Source organism: Thamnophis sirtalis, unplaced genomic scaffold, assembly GCF_051295495.1.
Source record: "Thamnophis sirtalis isolate CommonGarterSnake01/CBP01778 unplaced genomic scaffold, rThaSir2_p1.2 scaffold_8, whole genome shotgun sequence".
NCBI classification, from domain to species: domain Eukaryota; kingdom Metazoa; phylum Chordata; class Lepidosauria; order Squamata; family Natricidae; genus Thamnophis; species Thamnophis sirtalis.
The window spans coordinates 30,215,057-30,228,971 of NW_028261388.1; the positions used below are offsets into that span (position 1 = coordinate 30,215,057).

The 13,915-nt window shown below is 36.9% G+C and overlaps 1 protein-coding gene across 6 annotated transcripts in view; it reads right to left on the reverse strand.

Annotated features, from left to right (window-relative positions):
• The window catches only part of GRAMD1C (GRAM domain containing 1C), a 50,450-nt gene that overhangs the window by 36,004 nt on the left and 531 nt on the right, over positions 1–13,915 (reverse strand). For 3 of the 6 annotated variants that reach the window (XM_087721340.1, XM_087721337.1, XM_087721336.1), the window contains exon 2: positions 13,236–13,364. In XM_087721340.1, the coding sequence (XP_087577466.1) occupies positions 13,236–13,364 (129 nt within the window). Of the gene's footprint in view, positions 1–1,716; positions 1,856–10,196; positions 10,293–13,235; positions 13,365–13,915 lie in introns of those variants that run through there. The other 3 variants (XM_087721341.1, XM_087721338.1, XM_087721339.1) reach the window with 3 other exon arrangements.

Below are 13,915 nucleotides of genomic sequence, written 5' to 3' on the forward strand. Positions count from 1 at the left end.
GGCTGTAAATGAGACATGTATTCCATACATTCATGGAATCCAAGTGTGGTACACAGTCATTGTGAGATACCTGGAGAAAGGTCTTGCTCCATGATTTGGGAACCTAAGGAAGTGTATACAGGGTCCTCAGTGCTGTCAATGCAACTACCTTTCAATCAGGCCTTTGTTCTTCTGGTTTGGTAAAAGCTTCCAGGAAAGTGAACAGCAGGGTTCATGCAGTGATAAATTCCTCATTGCAAGAGGAGACATTCCAAGCACCTTTTAAGGAGGCCCTGATTTGCCCTCTCCTAAAAAAAAATGATTCCACCTGCCTGGACAATTTTTGTCCATTCTCCCATCTTTCCTTTTTAGGGAAGGTGACAGAAAAGGTGTGTGCTAAGATTTCCTAAACCACTTTCAGTCAGGTCTCAGGCCCAGCTATGGGACAAATCATCCACTGGTCGCACTTAAGGATGATCTCTGGCAAGGGCAGAATGGTAGTAGTGCAGCCATCCTAGCTCTCTTTGACCTCTCAGCAGCCTTCCATATTATTGATCATGATAGCCTTTGTGGCCAGCTGAAGTTAGGGCTGGGTGGCACAGTTCTGCATTGGTTTAGTTTCTTTCTCCAAGGCCGATCCCAATCAATACTGATAGGGAGTAAAAGATCCAGCCCTTGACCAGTCTCTTATGGCATACTCAGGACCCAGGACTCTCTCTACTCTCTACTCCTGTTTAGCATCTACATGAAGTCGCTGGGTGAGATCATCCGTCACCTTGGGTTGAGATCAGTAGTGAAATTCAATTTTTTTACTACCAGTTCTGTGGGTATGGCTTGGTGGGCATGGCAAGGGAAGGATACTGCAAAATCCCCACTCCCTCCCCATTCCTGGGGGAAGAATATTGCAAAATCTGTTTTGCAATCTGCTTTGCAAACAAGCCACCTGTTTAGGAGCTCCAGCCACTCCCTCAGAGCGCCTTGTCAGAGATGCCCTTAGATTTTGCCTGTGCCGATGTTACTTGCTTGGAGGGGGGGTGAAGGTTAGAGGAGCATAGGCCAGATAAATTGCTTCGGCAGGCCGTATCTGGCCCAGGGTCCGTAGTTTGGTATGAGCAATGTGTTTATTTCCTTGCTGTGCCTAAGTAGAGGAATACTTTATACAAACAGTCAAATGTTCCCAACTTTCTGGGAATGCTACCCAAATACCATAGTTCCAAACCACAGTTTTCCACAGCTCGCCTCAGGCTACCTCCTTCACCATAATTTCCTTCATCTCCAGCACTCTGGACAAAAATCAGGATGGTATATAAAGGGCATAGAGAATAGCTTTGAAGGAAAGGAAGAAGAGATGATAAAAGATCAAGAGCTGAGGCCAAGGAAATAATGTGAACACAACAAACATCTCAGACAAGCCTCCGTCCCCCAGTTCACAAAGATGAAGTGAGAAAGGGAAAACACATTTAGGGTGGCAATAGCTGTTACAATAAGAGTATTCCTGCCCTACAACACATGGCATTGCTTTCTTAGGCTGCTTTGCCTTGTTGTGCTAACATGCTCCAATCAAGTTTGCTTCAATTCTCACCATTTATCAATCTGGTGAGGGTTGGAACCCAATGACAACCGGAGGACAATCCATTCATTGCATTTTGTATATTGAACTGATTTGCAACATCCAACTTCTTCCCAATCCACTAATGGAAAAGTGTTTCAAGAGTTCAGTTTGGATGCTTTACTTACAGTAATTTTCCATGACTCTTCATTTCCCCAGAGTTGCTCTGGGAAGAGCAGTCTCTTAAGCAGAAGGTATTCTTCCTGTGGGGCACTGGCAGACAGAGGTCTGGACATTAGTGAGATTTGGTCTCCGTCTATGGCCCAGCCTCACTCTTACTTGTAGAGACTGGAGGAGAAAGATTTTGAAACATTTCAGATTAACTATGCACCAATTGGAGAAGCAAGAATGTGACCAGGGTAACAATGCTCAATGGAATCAGATACTTCTGTGCAATTAATTGTTTTTCTAAGATGCAGATCAACAGATTTGTAATGTAGAAATATCATTCTTCACCCAAAGAAGCAAAATAATTGATGTTGAATTGTAAGATGTGGACATCAGATGTTGAATAATATGAAGACAAGTAAAAAGGGTAATAATAAAGGAGAATGGGGCATTTTTTCTGTATTAATATTAGTATTAGTATTTTTTCTTTTTAAGACCCTTATCTGTAGTCCTGTGCTAAATATCCCAAAGATATCCTAGTAATTCTGGGAAATGGATATTTTCAGTAGCTGCATCCAAATTTACTAATCCTCTCAGGGCAGAAACCTACTGTACTGGGGTGGGTTCCTGCAGACAGTACTGCTGGTTCACGTGCTGCAGACACATGCACACACATGTGTAGTGCAATTAAAACAAGATGGTGGTGCTGATGGCGCCGCCTGGGGAACCAATTCAGGGGCGTGACAGGCCTTGGTTGCTGCTGATTCTAGCGAGCCAGGCCACCAAACCACTACTGGTTTGGCCGAACCAGTCCAAACTGGTAGGAACCCAGCACTGCTACTGTGCAAATTTGTTAATAGTGTGGCTGCATGGTAAAGTCCCCCTACTGTATAGTAAGTAAGACTAGTAAGTAAGTAAGACTTAAGTCTGGAGAAACCTTTTTAACTTAATTTCTTTGAATGTTTTTTTAATGATTCTCTATTTATATAGCCTATTTCTATAGATTTTTTCCCCATAAAATCATACAGTTGGAAAGGGCCAGAGAAGTCATCTACTTCAACTCACTTTCAATGTGATATCCGATACAGCTTATCTCACAAAAGACCATTCTGTTGATGACATCTAGTGAACAACTCATCACATATGTGTCAAGTAGATTCCACTAGTTGACAATGTGTATAGTCAGGATTTCTCTTCTGAACCTTCTTTGTAGTTGTAACTCAATGGTTTTGATTTTGTTCTCTGAGGCAATAGAGAATACCTTTATTCACTCAGATATATCAAATAACTTGAAGAGTTATATCTCTCCTGGGACATCTTTTCTGTACAGATTGTCTATTTTTCTCAGTGCTTGGTTTCAGGCCCTTTTCTGAATTTACTCCAATTTGATACTGTCCTTTTAACTGTGGTGCTTAGAGCTGGATGCAATACTATACTCCAAAGGGATCTGAACAAGTCAAAATTTACTGGAAAAATTACTTCCTGTGATCTGGATCCTATGTTCTTGTTATTGCACCCCAAAATAGCATTTGCCTTTTTAGTAACTCCATCATACTCTCTCACACCCACATACCTTACATATTTCCTATTAATATGTGAAACTTGACATTTCTCCTGTTGAATTCCATCCTATTCATTTAAGTTCACTGCTCAGGCCAGCCTTGATTTTTTTAAAAACATTATATTTTGCATCTAATATATGAGCCTTTCAAACTTACATGATCTGCAAATCTAGAAAAAAAACCAAGAAAAGCACAGGACCCAGTGCAGAGTGTTGTGATGATCCACTTAATAATTCCTTCCAAGTTGAAGTAAAGCCCCTAGCGAATCAAGTGTGATTCTATCTAACAGTAGTTTTATATTTTACTATTTTCTTAGTAAAAATATAAGGCATTCTGTTGAAGGTTTGGCTGAAGATCAGATATGCTGTGTCTATTTATTATACTATTGTTACTTTCTTCAGTAAATTCTTAGATATCTTCAACTCTCTCAGGTTATAAAATCAACCTCAAGATGGATAGGATTGTGATGATTTACCAAACAAAAGCAATAAATTGCTTTTGGGGGACTGGAGGCGAAAACACATGAAGAATGGTTACAGAAATTGGATATATCTAGTTCTATGAAGTGAAGGACTAGGGAGAGGGATCAATCTATTCTTCAAAGCACCTGAAGGCAGGAGAAGAAGCAATAGTGGAAGCTATTGAGATTCAATTTAGAATTAAGACATAATTTTTTTAAACAAGACAGCTGAGGTCATAATGATGAAAGGAAAATTGCCCCACAAGTTCTGTCCATTTTGACCAGGAGTAAGACATCACAACCCTTGCAGAAAAGGGATATTTTATTCATCTCACCCCTTTCCTTGCTTCCCATTGGGTACCTAGTGGATCAGAGACAACATTTCAAATTTCCAAGCACCCCATTTTATGTATCCCATAAAATGGATGGGTGGATGTTTTGTCTCTTGGTTTTTATTTCAACCTGTCATATTCAGGTTCTGGATTTGACATGAGAAAATGTAGTGTTTAACACTAGCTTAATAGAGAGTTGAAGTCCATGGAACTTCCTGCTTTCTAACCTTCAGGTAGACTTCAGCACCCAAGGAGCTCACAGTGAGTATAAATCAACAGTCTAATCTAGAGAAGAATTCTGTCTTTATTGCGTAGCATGATAAAAATGAGACGCCTTTATTTACAGCTGGAGATTAGATTAAGAGATGAAATGTTGCCTATACTGTTGCCCCTCAGCATAAGGATTTTCACTGCTATTGAGTTATATCACTTTCTACCCATCTTTGAATCAGCTGCACAGCACTGAAAGTTGTTGTCCCACTGAGGCTACTTGACTCTAGTCTCAATTCTTTGTCACTGCTAGTCACTTGACTTTCTCTCAAAGTAAGGGATGACAAAGCCTAACTGGTTTTTTTTTAGTTTTTGAGGTGGTCTTTGGACAGTGTCAAGATAAGGGGAGAAAACGTTAAGTCTGTTTCACTCATGGGCTGGTGAGAAGATGAAAGCAACAGATAGAAAATGTTCTAAGACAGGTATATATGGTACTTAGGTACCAAGGCATCATGGTAATAGTCTCTGATCTGATTATGGTTGGCTATAAGTTACTTAGTGCACAGCAATAATAGCTAGCAAAGTTTTATCGGTTCCTGCTACTAGGAGGTTATTTACAAAATCTCCAAATGTTTAATCCCTATAAATTAGTTGATGTAAAGAGAAAAAAAATCTTCCACTCCATACTTTTTGATAGTTAGAAAAATATTTTATAAATGTCCCTTTTTCCACATATCTAACTAGTTAAATTGTGTGAAGGAAAGCTTATTGTAAAATTGGCTAATCTTTAAAATGGCACAACATTCTTTGCCCTTCTGCAAAAGTGAAAGGTAGTAGTGAAATTAAACCCTCAATTTTGGAACTTTCTAGTTTTTCAGGGGAATCATTACTAATTGTTTACAAAATAACAGATGATGGCATTTTCTACAGAGGGGATTTTAATGAGGCAGAATTCCCATTTTTATTTAAAAGCCTACATGGTATATGTGTAAGACATGGCAGGAAGAAAGGTAAATATGAAAAAAATTAAAGTAAAAAGGCCTAAACATATTCAACAAGCAATCCTCCTCTTCGGTAGCACTTCTGTTTCTAGAGCAGTGTTTTTCAACCTTTTTTGTGCAAAGGCACACTTTTTTCATGAAAAAAATCACGAGGCACACCACCATTAGAAAATGTTAAAAAATTTTAACTCTGTGCCTATATTGACTATATATAAAGTAATTTTCCCACAGCACACCTTACACTATGTCACGGCACACTAGTGTGCCGTGGCACAGTGGTTGAAAAACACTGTTCTAGAGCATCAGAATCTATCCTAAACACAATTTAGTCATAGCAGTCATGTTCCCCTATGCCAACTGAATGTGACAAGAGCACCAGCCAAGTGTTTTGCATAATGACCGGTTGCTTAAGAGAAACATCAAAACAAGTTCTTCCAGATATGCAGACAAACTTTGTCCAGCTTCCCAAACCTACTATTTTTTTTGCATGATACAGAGATGAATAATCTCAAGCTCCAGGTTCACATGTGACTCTCAGATGCCTTTAATGCAGAATTACAACCCCATCTCACTTTAGTTATTCAGCAAATTACAAATGTAATAAACAAATTTACACTTTACACTAGCTATAAAATTATGAAACTCTTTTATATATACTTGTATTTAATCACTTTTCATCTTTTTATGAAAGTGATAAAAGGCTTTGAAAATAGCTTTTTAAATGTGATTCACCATGTTTTAACAAGCTAGTATTACACACAGTCACAGTGGCACCGTTTTTATGACACCGCAATCACATTTCCTCCCTAATATAACTATCTGAAAAAAATCTCATTTGATTTCCCTACTTTATTTGTACAATAATTTTTATAAAGCTGAATTTCATGGGATTTTAAAATAAGATTTTTAAATGCATAAATTGATTTTAAAAGGTTCTTTCTATAAATGGGATGTGAGCAACAGTATGTTGGCTTCTGTGACTGACTAATTTAGACATCTTAGCTCATATAGAATGAATATGCTTCTTTTTTGTTGTTTTTATGGCATATTGCCCCAAAGGGGTAAAACAGAGGAGTTTATGTCATTATCACTGGCAGAGAATGCTTCAAATGAGGTGGGTCAAAATAAAGTTCCTAACCTACTCTTCACTGTGCCATTTAAAGCTACATTAAAGTTTTGATGGACTAACTAAAACCATGATGGGAGGCAGAAATCAATATTTATGGGCCCATCTGATGCTAATTTATTTTCCTATTTTTCTGCAATTCCTGGAATGCTGCTTACACAAAGGGGACTTTGTGTATCTGTGAGAGAGGGAGCATGCCCTAGACCTGGAATGCTCCTTTATTCTTTAAAAAAGGGAGAGAAAACATTGCCCCCTCCAGGTAATCTGATACTTTGCCAGTTTTCAGCATTTCTCAAATGAGGTGGGGGGGGGGGATACCAGACTATCAGCAACTTCCTAAGAAGTCCTAGAGATCAGAAGTCATATGAAGTAGGCAAATATTCCCTGATAATATATCTATGAAGTTGAGCTTGAAATCCATGCTTTAAAATGTTCCTCTTTAGAATTCCCTCACTAAGCAAAGACAAGGCTGGACTCCTGTTGATGTAATCACGACAACCAGGCTGTTCTCTTAGCAACAAGAGAAGGGATGGTTTGCACTTGTCTTCTGGGACATTTTCATGACTTTTCAGTCTGGTTTAGAACACTCAGCTTTCCTGGATGCCTCTCCTTAGTTCCCATTTTAAAACAAGGATGGCCACAATAGAGAATGTTTGTAGCTTAGGATTGAAATGTGGAGTTGCTGATGCTCTCTGAGTTTGATCATTTTCTTGCAGTGCACTGATTATATTACCTAGTTTGGGTAATGAAGCAATCTGCAAAAAGCAATCAAGCTCAGAAAGCACGAAGGAGCTCTCAAGAATAGCTTCACCTTTCTGCTGCTCTATATCCAGTGGTGGGATTCAACCGGTTCAGGCCAGTTTGGATGAACCAGTTGTTAAATTGCTGGCTATCTCCGTCCCTTCCAGGAGTCCCCAATTTGGCTTTCAGGTGAGTAGGGAGGCCTACTGGCGCGTGGGGGTGCAGCACCCTCCCTTGACCTGTTTTTGCTCCTAGGGTAGTGCAGGAGGCCGGGAGGAGGAGGAGGAGGAGGAGGAGGGGGAGGAGGAGGAGGAGGAGGAGGAGGAGGAGAGCCGTGAATCTTTGTGCCGGCCGGCCAGGCAGGGAGCAGGTCTTTTTGCTTTCCCATCACCCACTGAGAATATTCATGTGGAAAATGTCATGTTATCGCTAATAATAGACCACTATTTTGCAGTTTATTATCCTTAGTATTGAATCAAATACTATGCATCCAGATAAACATTTATAATTTAAACATCATAGTTTGAATATTAAATATCACAATTCCTCAGCTTTAGTCAATTATGGTTTCATTAAAACACACAAGTTTTAGATATTTATCAGTCTCAAATTATCTTAAATATCCACATTCAAATAATATTGCCAAAAATGCTATATTTTCCACCCCCATAAAAAGTAATATTAAAAGCTTCCTCTAGAATACATGTAAGAAACAAAACAACATACAACCAACAGAGACAACAAATAATCAAACATATTCATTATCACAATTAGTATACTCTCATAAAGACCCTGGTAAAAAAAAAACTAAAACTTATTTAGGATTGACACCAGAATATTTCTAAATTAGTACCAGTACACTTGTTGGGTAAGGTGAATTTCGGATCCTAGTAAGCAGGCTCTATCCCATCCAATGTACTTCTAATGACCTGACAACAAGCTGAAACCCCTTCCCTCATTTAAGAACAATAGCTGATAGAGAATCATAAGATTTCACAGAACCTACCTTGAAAAGAGGAATATGTCTTCTAAAAGCAAATCAGCAACAAATCCAGGGAAATGACATAGCAAATATCCCATTACAAAAGCATTCGATACTGTATGTGCCGTGGCAGGCATATCAGTGTTCAAGAGGCATGCTAAGTACCCATAAGAGTTGGGAATATATTGTTCTTTTTTGTTTGTTTTTCACTGATTGACCAGAATTACTTTAAGGAACAGCTGGGCTTGCCATAAAGCAACATACTGTTTATAGCATTAGGAACTGACTGCTTTTTTATGTTTGAGAATATGCAGTCAGAGATTAACATTCATAGGTTTGTTATGAATCAAGTGTAAGAACATGCAGTAGTCACTTATTCACCTGGCAAATGTTACAGAAGCATCTAATTAACATCACGTAAGATGAAATAAATTAACAGTTTGCTACAAGTAGATTTTTAAAAGTTAATACGGTATTTTAAATGAGGAATATTAGCACCTGATCAAGTCATGCTAGCTCATTTCCTTCAACCTATTATTTTATGACCAGTCTAATCATCAGTCACGTTGTCAGGCAAGAAAGGAAATAGAAAAGAAATCATTCCTGATTATCCCTCGACATCTCTTTGTATCAACAGAGGGGTGGGGCAAGGGAGATGGGAGATACTCAACACAGAAATGTGTTTAGTGACTTATATGGAGACTAGAATTTTGCATTCTTGTTTCATGGTACTGATGATAACATGGACAAGTTAAATACTTAGAAGAATAAATTAATTATAAAAAGCTATTTGGCTTTTAATAATTAAATTATCAAATGTCTCTTTTATATTTTAGATAATCAAGAATAATGATATATCATAAATTTAGCCTCATCAACAAGGCACTTTAAAAAGCCATTTATAGTTTTAGACAAAACTCTCTAAGTAGGCTCAGAAATATAAACACACACATATATATACACACCAAGCAGAGGACAGTTGGCTTATCACTTATTTCTCATGACTATTTCAAAACTCTCTTTTGAAAATCCATATCTGTTAGTAGGTTGGCAGCATCATCTCTTTCTAATTTCTAATGGACTAAATCACAGTAAGCCTCCAAGGGAGCAATTAGAGTTTTATGGAAACCTTTAAAGACAGTCTGGCCTACCACTAGGACTTAATTAACATATCTTGTTCTTCCTTTCCACACAGTTATATTGGATAGCTGAAAACAATGTTCCCTGCAGAATGTCTTCCTAGTATTCCATTCAAGAATCACCATTAGCAAACATGCAAAATTAAACAAATGTCTTATTATTCATTCTAAAATTCAAGTTGACTTCAAAAGATACAGGCAGTTTTTCTGAGTAAATACAATTCAAAATTTTGAAAACTTGTCAGGAGTATCTCACAAAATGGCTACCCCAGAGCAGATGACTAGTTACAAAATATTTACTATTAAAAACTGTCTCCTCTGTGATATGTGTATTCTACCACTCTTGCTTACCTCTATTTTCTGGACAAAGCATGTGTTGCGACCATTTTTATTTTCAAATTGAGCTGATGTATCCCATCAAGTGGATCTCATAGCATTTTAGCAAAAGAAAAGTAATCTTTGAGACTAATATATTGTAGCACGCCAGCTTCCAATGTATTCTTTTAAAAAATCTTTTAAAAATAACATTGCTGGGCAGGGAGCTTGGTTAACATTGGGGATATACAGTATCTCCAAACCAGTGTTCCTTAACCTTAGCAATTCTAAGATGTGTGGACTTCAATTCCAGAATTCCTCCAGCCAACCACTAACTCTGAGAATTGTACATATATATAACTGCTGGGGTTGAGAAATACTACTCCAACAAATCCTAGGCCCATGACCACTACATTGCAATCCCAACTAGGAGATTGCTTTTTTTTTAAAGAATACTGGTGGTCTTATTTGTACAGGTTAGTCCAACATAGCTTAATTAAAATGCCCACCTGACCTGACAGAAAAAAAATGACTAAAGATGAAGAGTTTCCATAAATGGGCATTTTTATTAATTCTCTAGCATCATTATCTCAGAAGCCCAACAGTGCTCCCATACCCGAAGGTATGCTTACCTGTAGCTTGAATTCAGGCAGTAAAATAGCTCTTACTGTTAGTCATCTAATTCCAGCCCAAGAGCAACTGTGGGATACTGAGAAACAAGCATGGGACTAAATCCCAAATTGCAGCTGATTCACTTCATCAGCTCGGATAACTACAACACATAACTACTGACTCAGATTTCCCATGCCCAGAGTATGATTAATAATTCAAAACTCTAATCAACAGATAGCTCAGATAATGTTTCTATTCTTGGAGCAGTTCGATGTTTGTATTGTTAGCACAAACAGATCCTGGGTATTGCATGGTTTACAAAAAAATACATATTTTAAAATTGAGAGATTCTTGTTATCTTGCAAATAGAAATCATTTGGAACTTACATTTCAAAGTAAACCTGACATTTATATTAATTACAAAATTTAAAAATATGAATATCAGGGCTAAGAGATTAACTACTGCCTGTTCATCATACATAATATAGCCTATTCTGTAATAATAGTAGCTTATAAGAAGTTTCCAATCCCAAGTTTGATAAGCTTTCAGTAAAAGATTTTTGTCAACAGATTTATAAATGCTAAAGTATATGAAACCTATTGAGTCACTTCTACCCAGTGCTTGTTAGCATATTAAATAACTGTAAAAGATTGTTGCATTCTGTGATATAAGATAATTGTTATGGAAAGGAAGTGTAGCAGTATTGCCCACATTTCCCCCTAGACATAACATTTCTTTTTTAGGGTTTAGATCTTTCTGGTCAAGTTTAGATATTTCTATTTTATTTCTCATTAACTGCTTAGTTGCATTCAGTCCATCAACTCCTACTTTGGCTTTTCTTTGCTTTACAAACCTGTGAAGTTCATAAAAAGAAGGATTGATTATAAATTACTTTTTTATCACTATTATAACTGCAAATGGTTGTTAAATGAGGTAGCTGCTAAACAAGGACTATCTACAAACCTATCTGACCCTGCTTAGGTACATGCGAAGGATCAGCTAAGAAAGGCTTATTCTGCCACTTATAATGCTTGCCAGCTATTTCTCTGAAACAAGATGGTTCACCATGAAATTTGTAATTTCTTGTCTCCTTCCAAACATGCAAGTATAGTCTATTCATGTTTTGTTAAATTTGAAACTGCCATTCTTGGAATTTCATTTCTTGACAAATAGATTTCTCTTAACTTCTCAAATGCCTCTCCTTACCAAAATATTCAGATAAAGATATCTATCCAATTCTTTTACAGTGGAGATTATCTCAAATATGCCTACTTCTTCTAGAAATATCTATCTATTACTTTAGCAGTTCCTTAAAACATTTGTTTCCTTGATTCCAATTATTTCCTCAGTTTGTTTGCTACTTGAAAAATATTTAGAGGTCTATTTCTATTTTTATAGATGCGGAATTGCATTTCAAAGTTTTAGCCCCCCAAAAGCTAAAGATGAAATAGCAAATGCCATGAGACTGTAAAAGTGGGGAGGATCAAATTTGCTGCCTTTTAAGGGCTGGTCTTTTTAACAAAGAGGAGGTCTTAACCCTTGCTGAGATGTATATTGTTGATTTGGTTCTTCAATTCTGCCATGATGAAAAAAAATCAGTATAATTTTGAAAGGGTTTGAGGAACCAAATATACATTTTAAGCATTGCATAGGCTTAAGGCAGCCACTTTGCCCCTTAAAATCTTTTCTTTCTAACATAAAAAACCCTAAAAAAAGTAAGCACAATTCAGTTCAAGGGTGTTCTTAGAGCCCAAAGAGATCCCGGGATCCACATCCTGCTAACTCCTATTTTGTTCTTCAATTTAACATTTCTTGCAATATAATCCTTGTCTCCATATGGCTTTGAGAGTGCTTAGCTTTTTCTCATTTGGCCACAAATTAAAGTTAGTTTTTTAAGATCCCTTGGTGCCTTCTATTAATTACTAAGTAACCATTCAGGTTTTTAAGTATGCTGTGAAATTTTGTTTTAGTTTAAATAATCTCCAAAAATCTTGGAACGATACCTTCTTAAACCTCCTTTTCAGTGGAGGTTTACTTGTATTTCACTGGCAGAGACATTTTGTTCTGAAGTCTCTGTACCAGTTGGCTACACTGTGTACTCAGGGCTCACCTGACCATGATAACTAATATAGAAATGACTCTCAATATCAAATAGCAGACAACTTAGTAATGTGATTCTCCTTACTATGATTATAGGTATTTCAAAATTAAATCTCAAGTTCGGGGGAGTGGATCATTTTATTTATGGTATCTAAATCTAAAAATATAAAAACTAAATAGATGCTAATACAAGGTAAGAAAAAAAATACAAATAACTAGCTTCCAATCATTAAAGCAATTAAAGTATAATTATACATTTATCTCTTGCAATGAGTGTATCATAGTACGTTTAAGATTATAACCTCAGAATTAATGGGTATCTTTGATTTATTTCTGGTACAAACGCTACAATTGTCCATAAATTCCTGTGATCCAGAATGTAAGAATACCTATTCAGAAGTTAATTCAAATTTCTAGTATGCTAAAACATGCAGCCCAACATGTGGTTAACAGTCACAAGATTAAGAAAGAGTCAGTTTGGTATAGTGATTAAGGCACCAGGATAGAAACTGGGAGGCTATGAGTTCTAGTTCTGCCTTTGATATCAAAACTGCCTGGATGACTGGGGAAGTCATTCTCTCTCAGCCCAACTCTTCTCACAGGGTTGTTATTGTGGAGAAAATACTGAAGGTGGGATAAAAATATCTAAAATTAAAAAAGCCACATTCAAGTGCAATATAAAACAACTAAGGTTAAGTTAGTAAGAAAACAACACCATCTCCAATCTCTCTAGAATAGCCAATTGAAACAGTGACATGGTATAAAATATAACAGTGAAGTCATTCCTCAATTACTCAACAAAGCGACACACTAATACATTAAATATTATTAAGTATACATTTTCTCCAAGGCAGAGAATAAGATTGACTTAATGAAACAGTGTAATAAACACACATTCTTGAATAAGAAAACACTTCTCTATAATGGGGGGGGGAGGGGGTGTAATCTGAATTTATACCCAGGAGCTCCAATCTGCGTTCCAGTTGTATGGAGATGTGGGCTGCATTTTCTCTGTGCAAACACTAAGATTCTCTTCTGAATCCACCAATATTTGGCTGATGAGGCCATGATCTGCTTCATGAAGGGCCTGGTGAAGAAGGAATACAATTGGTATTTTAACAAGGCAAAGGTAAAAATCTACAAGTCCTAAATAAAATGTGAGGATCAAAGAATAAGTATCCCATTCTGCGTAGATTAGAGCATTGAATGGATTTTTCTCCTCCAGTTCAATGTATTTTATTATTCTTGTATATAATCAACAAACACTAAGTGCTGTATTTTAATTGTTTATCTTCAATTTTATTTTTGGTACATATGGAAAGGTCTTAATAATTTATGATATCAGTTTAATAGGTGAAATATCCACCTGGAGAAATATGTTTTAGTTCTAGATTTCCTGTTATTTTAGACAATTCCAAAGCTAAAAGGGTGTGGGCATATCTACAAACAAACAATAGTTTTACATCTCAAAGAAAAGACAGTTTTTACAATTACTAGTTAAGTTTCCAAAACCTTTAGGTTCAAAATAATCATAACTCTTACATTAAGAGTAGCTGACAACTACACCTTGGCAAAACCCAGGCATCTCTGGCAGGGCAAGAAAGGCACCAGGAATTCTTCCCATTCCCCATCTGATAG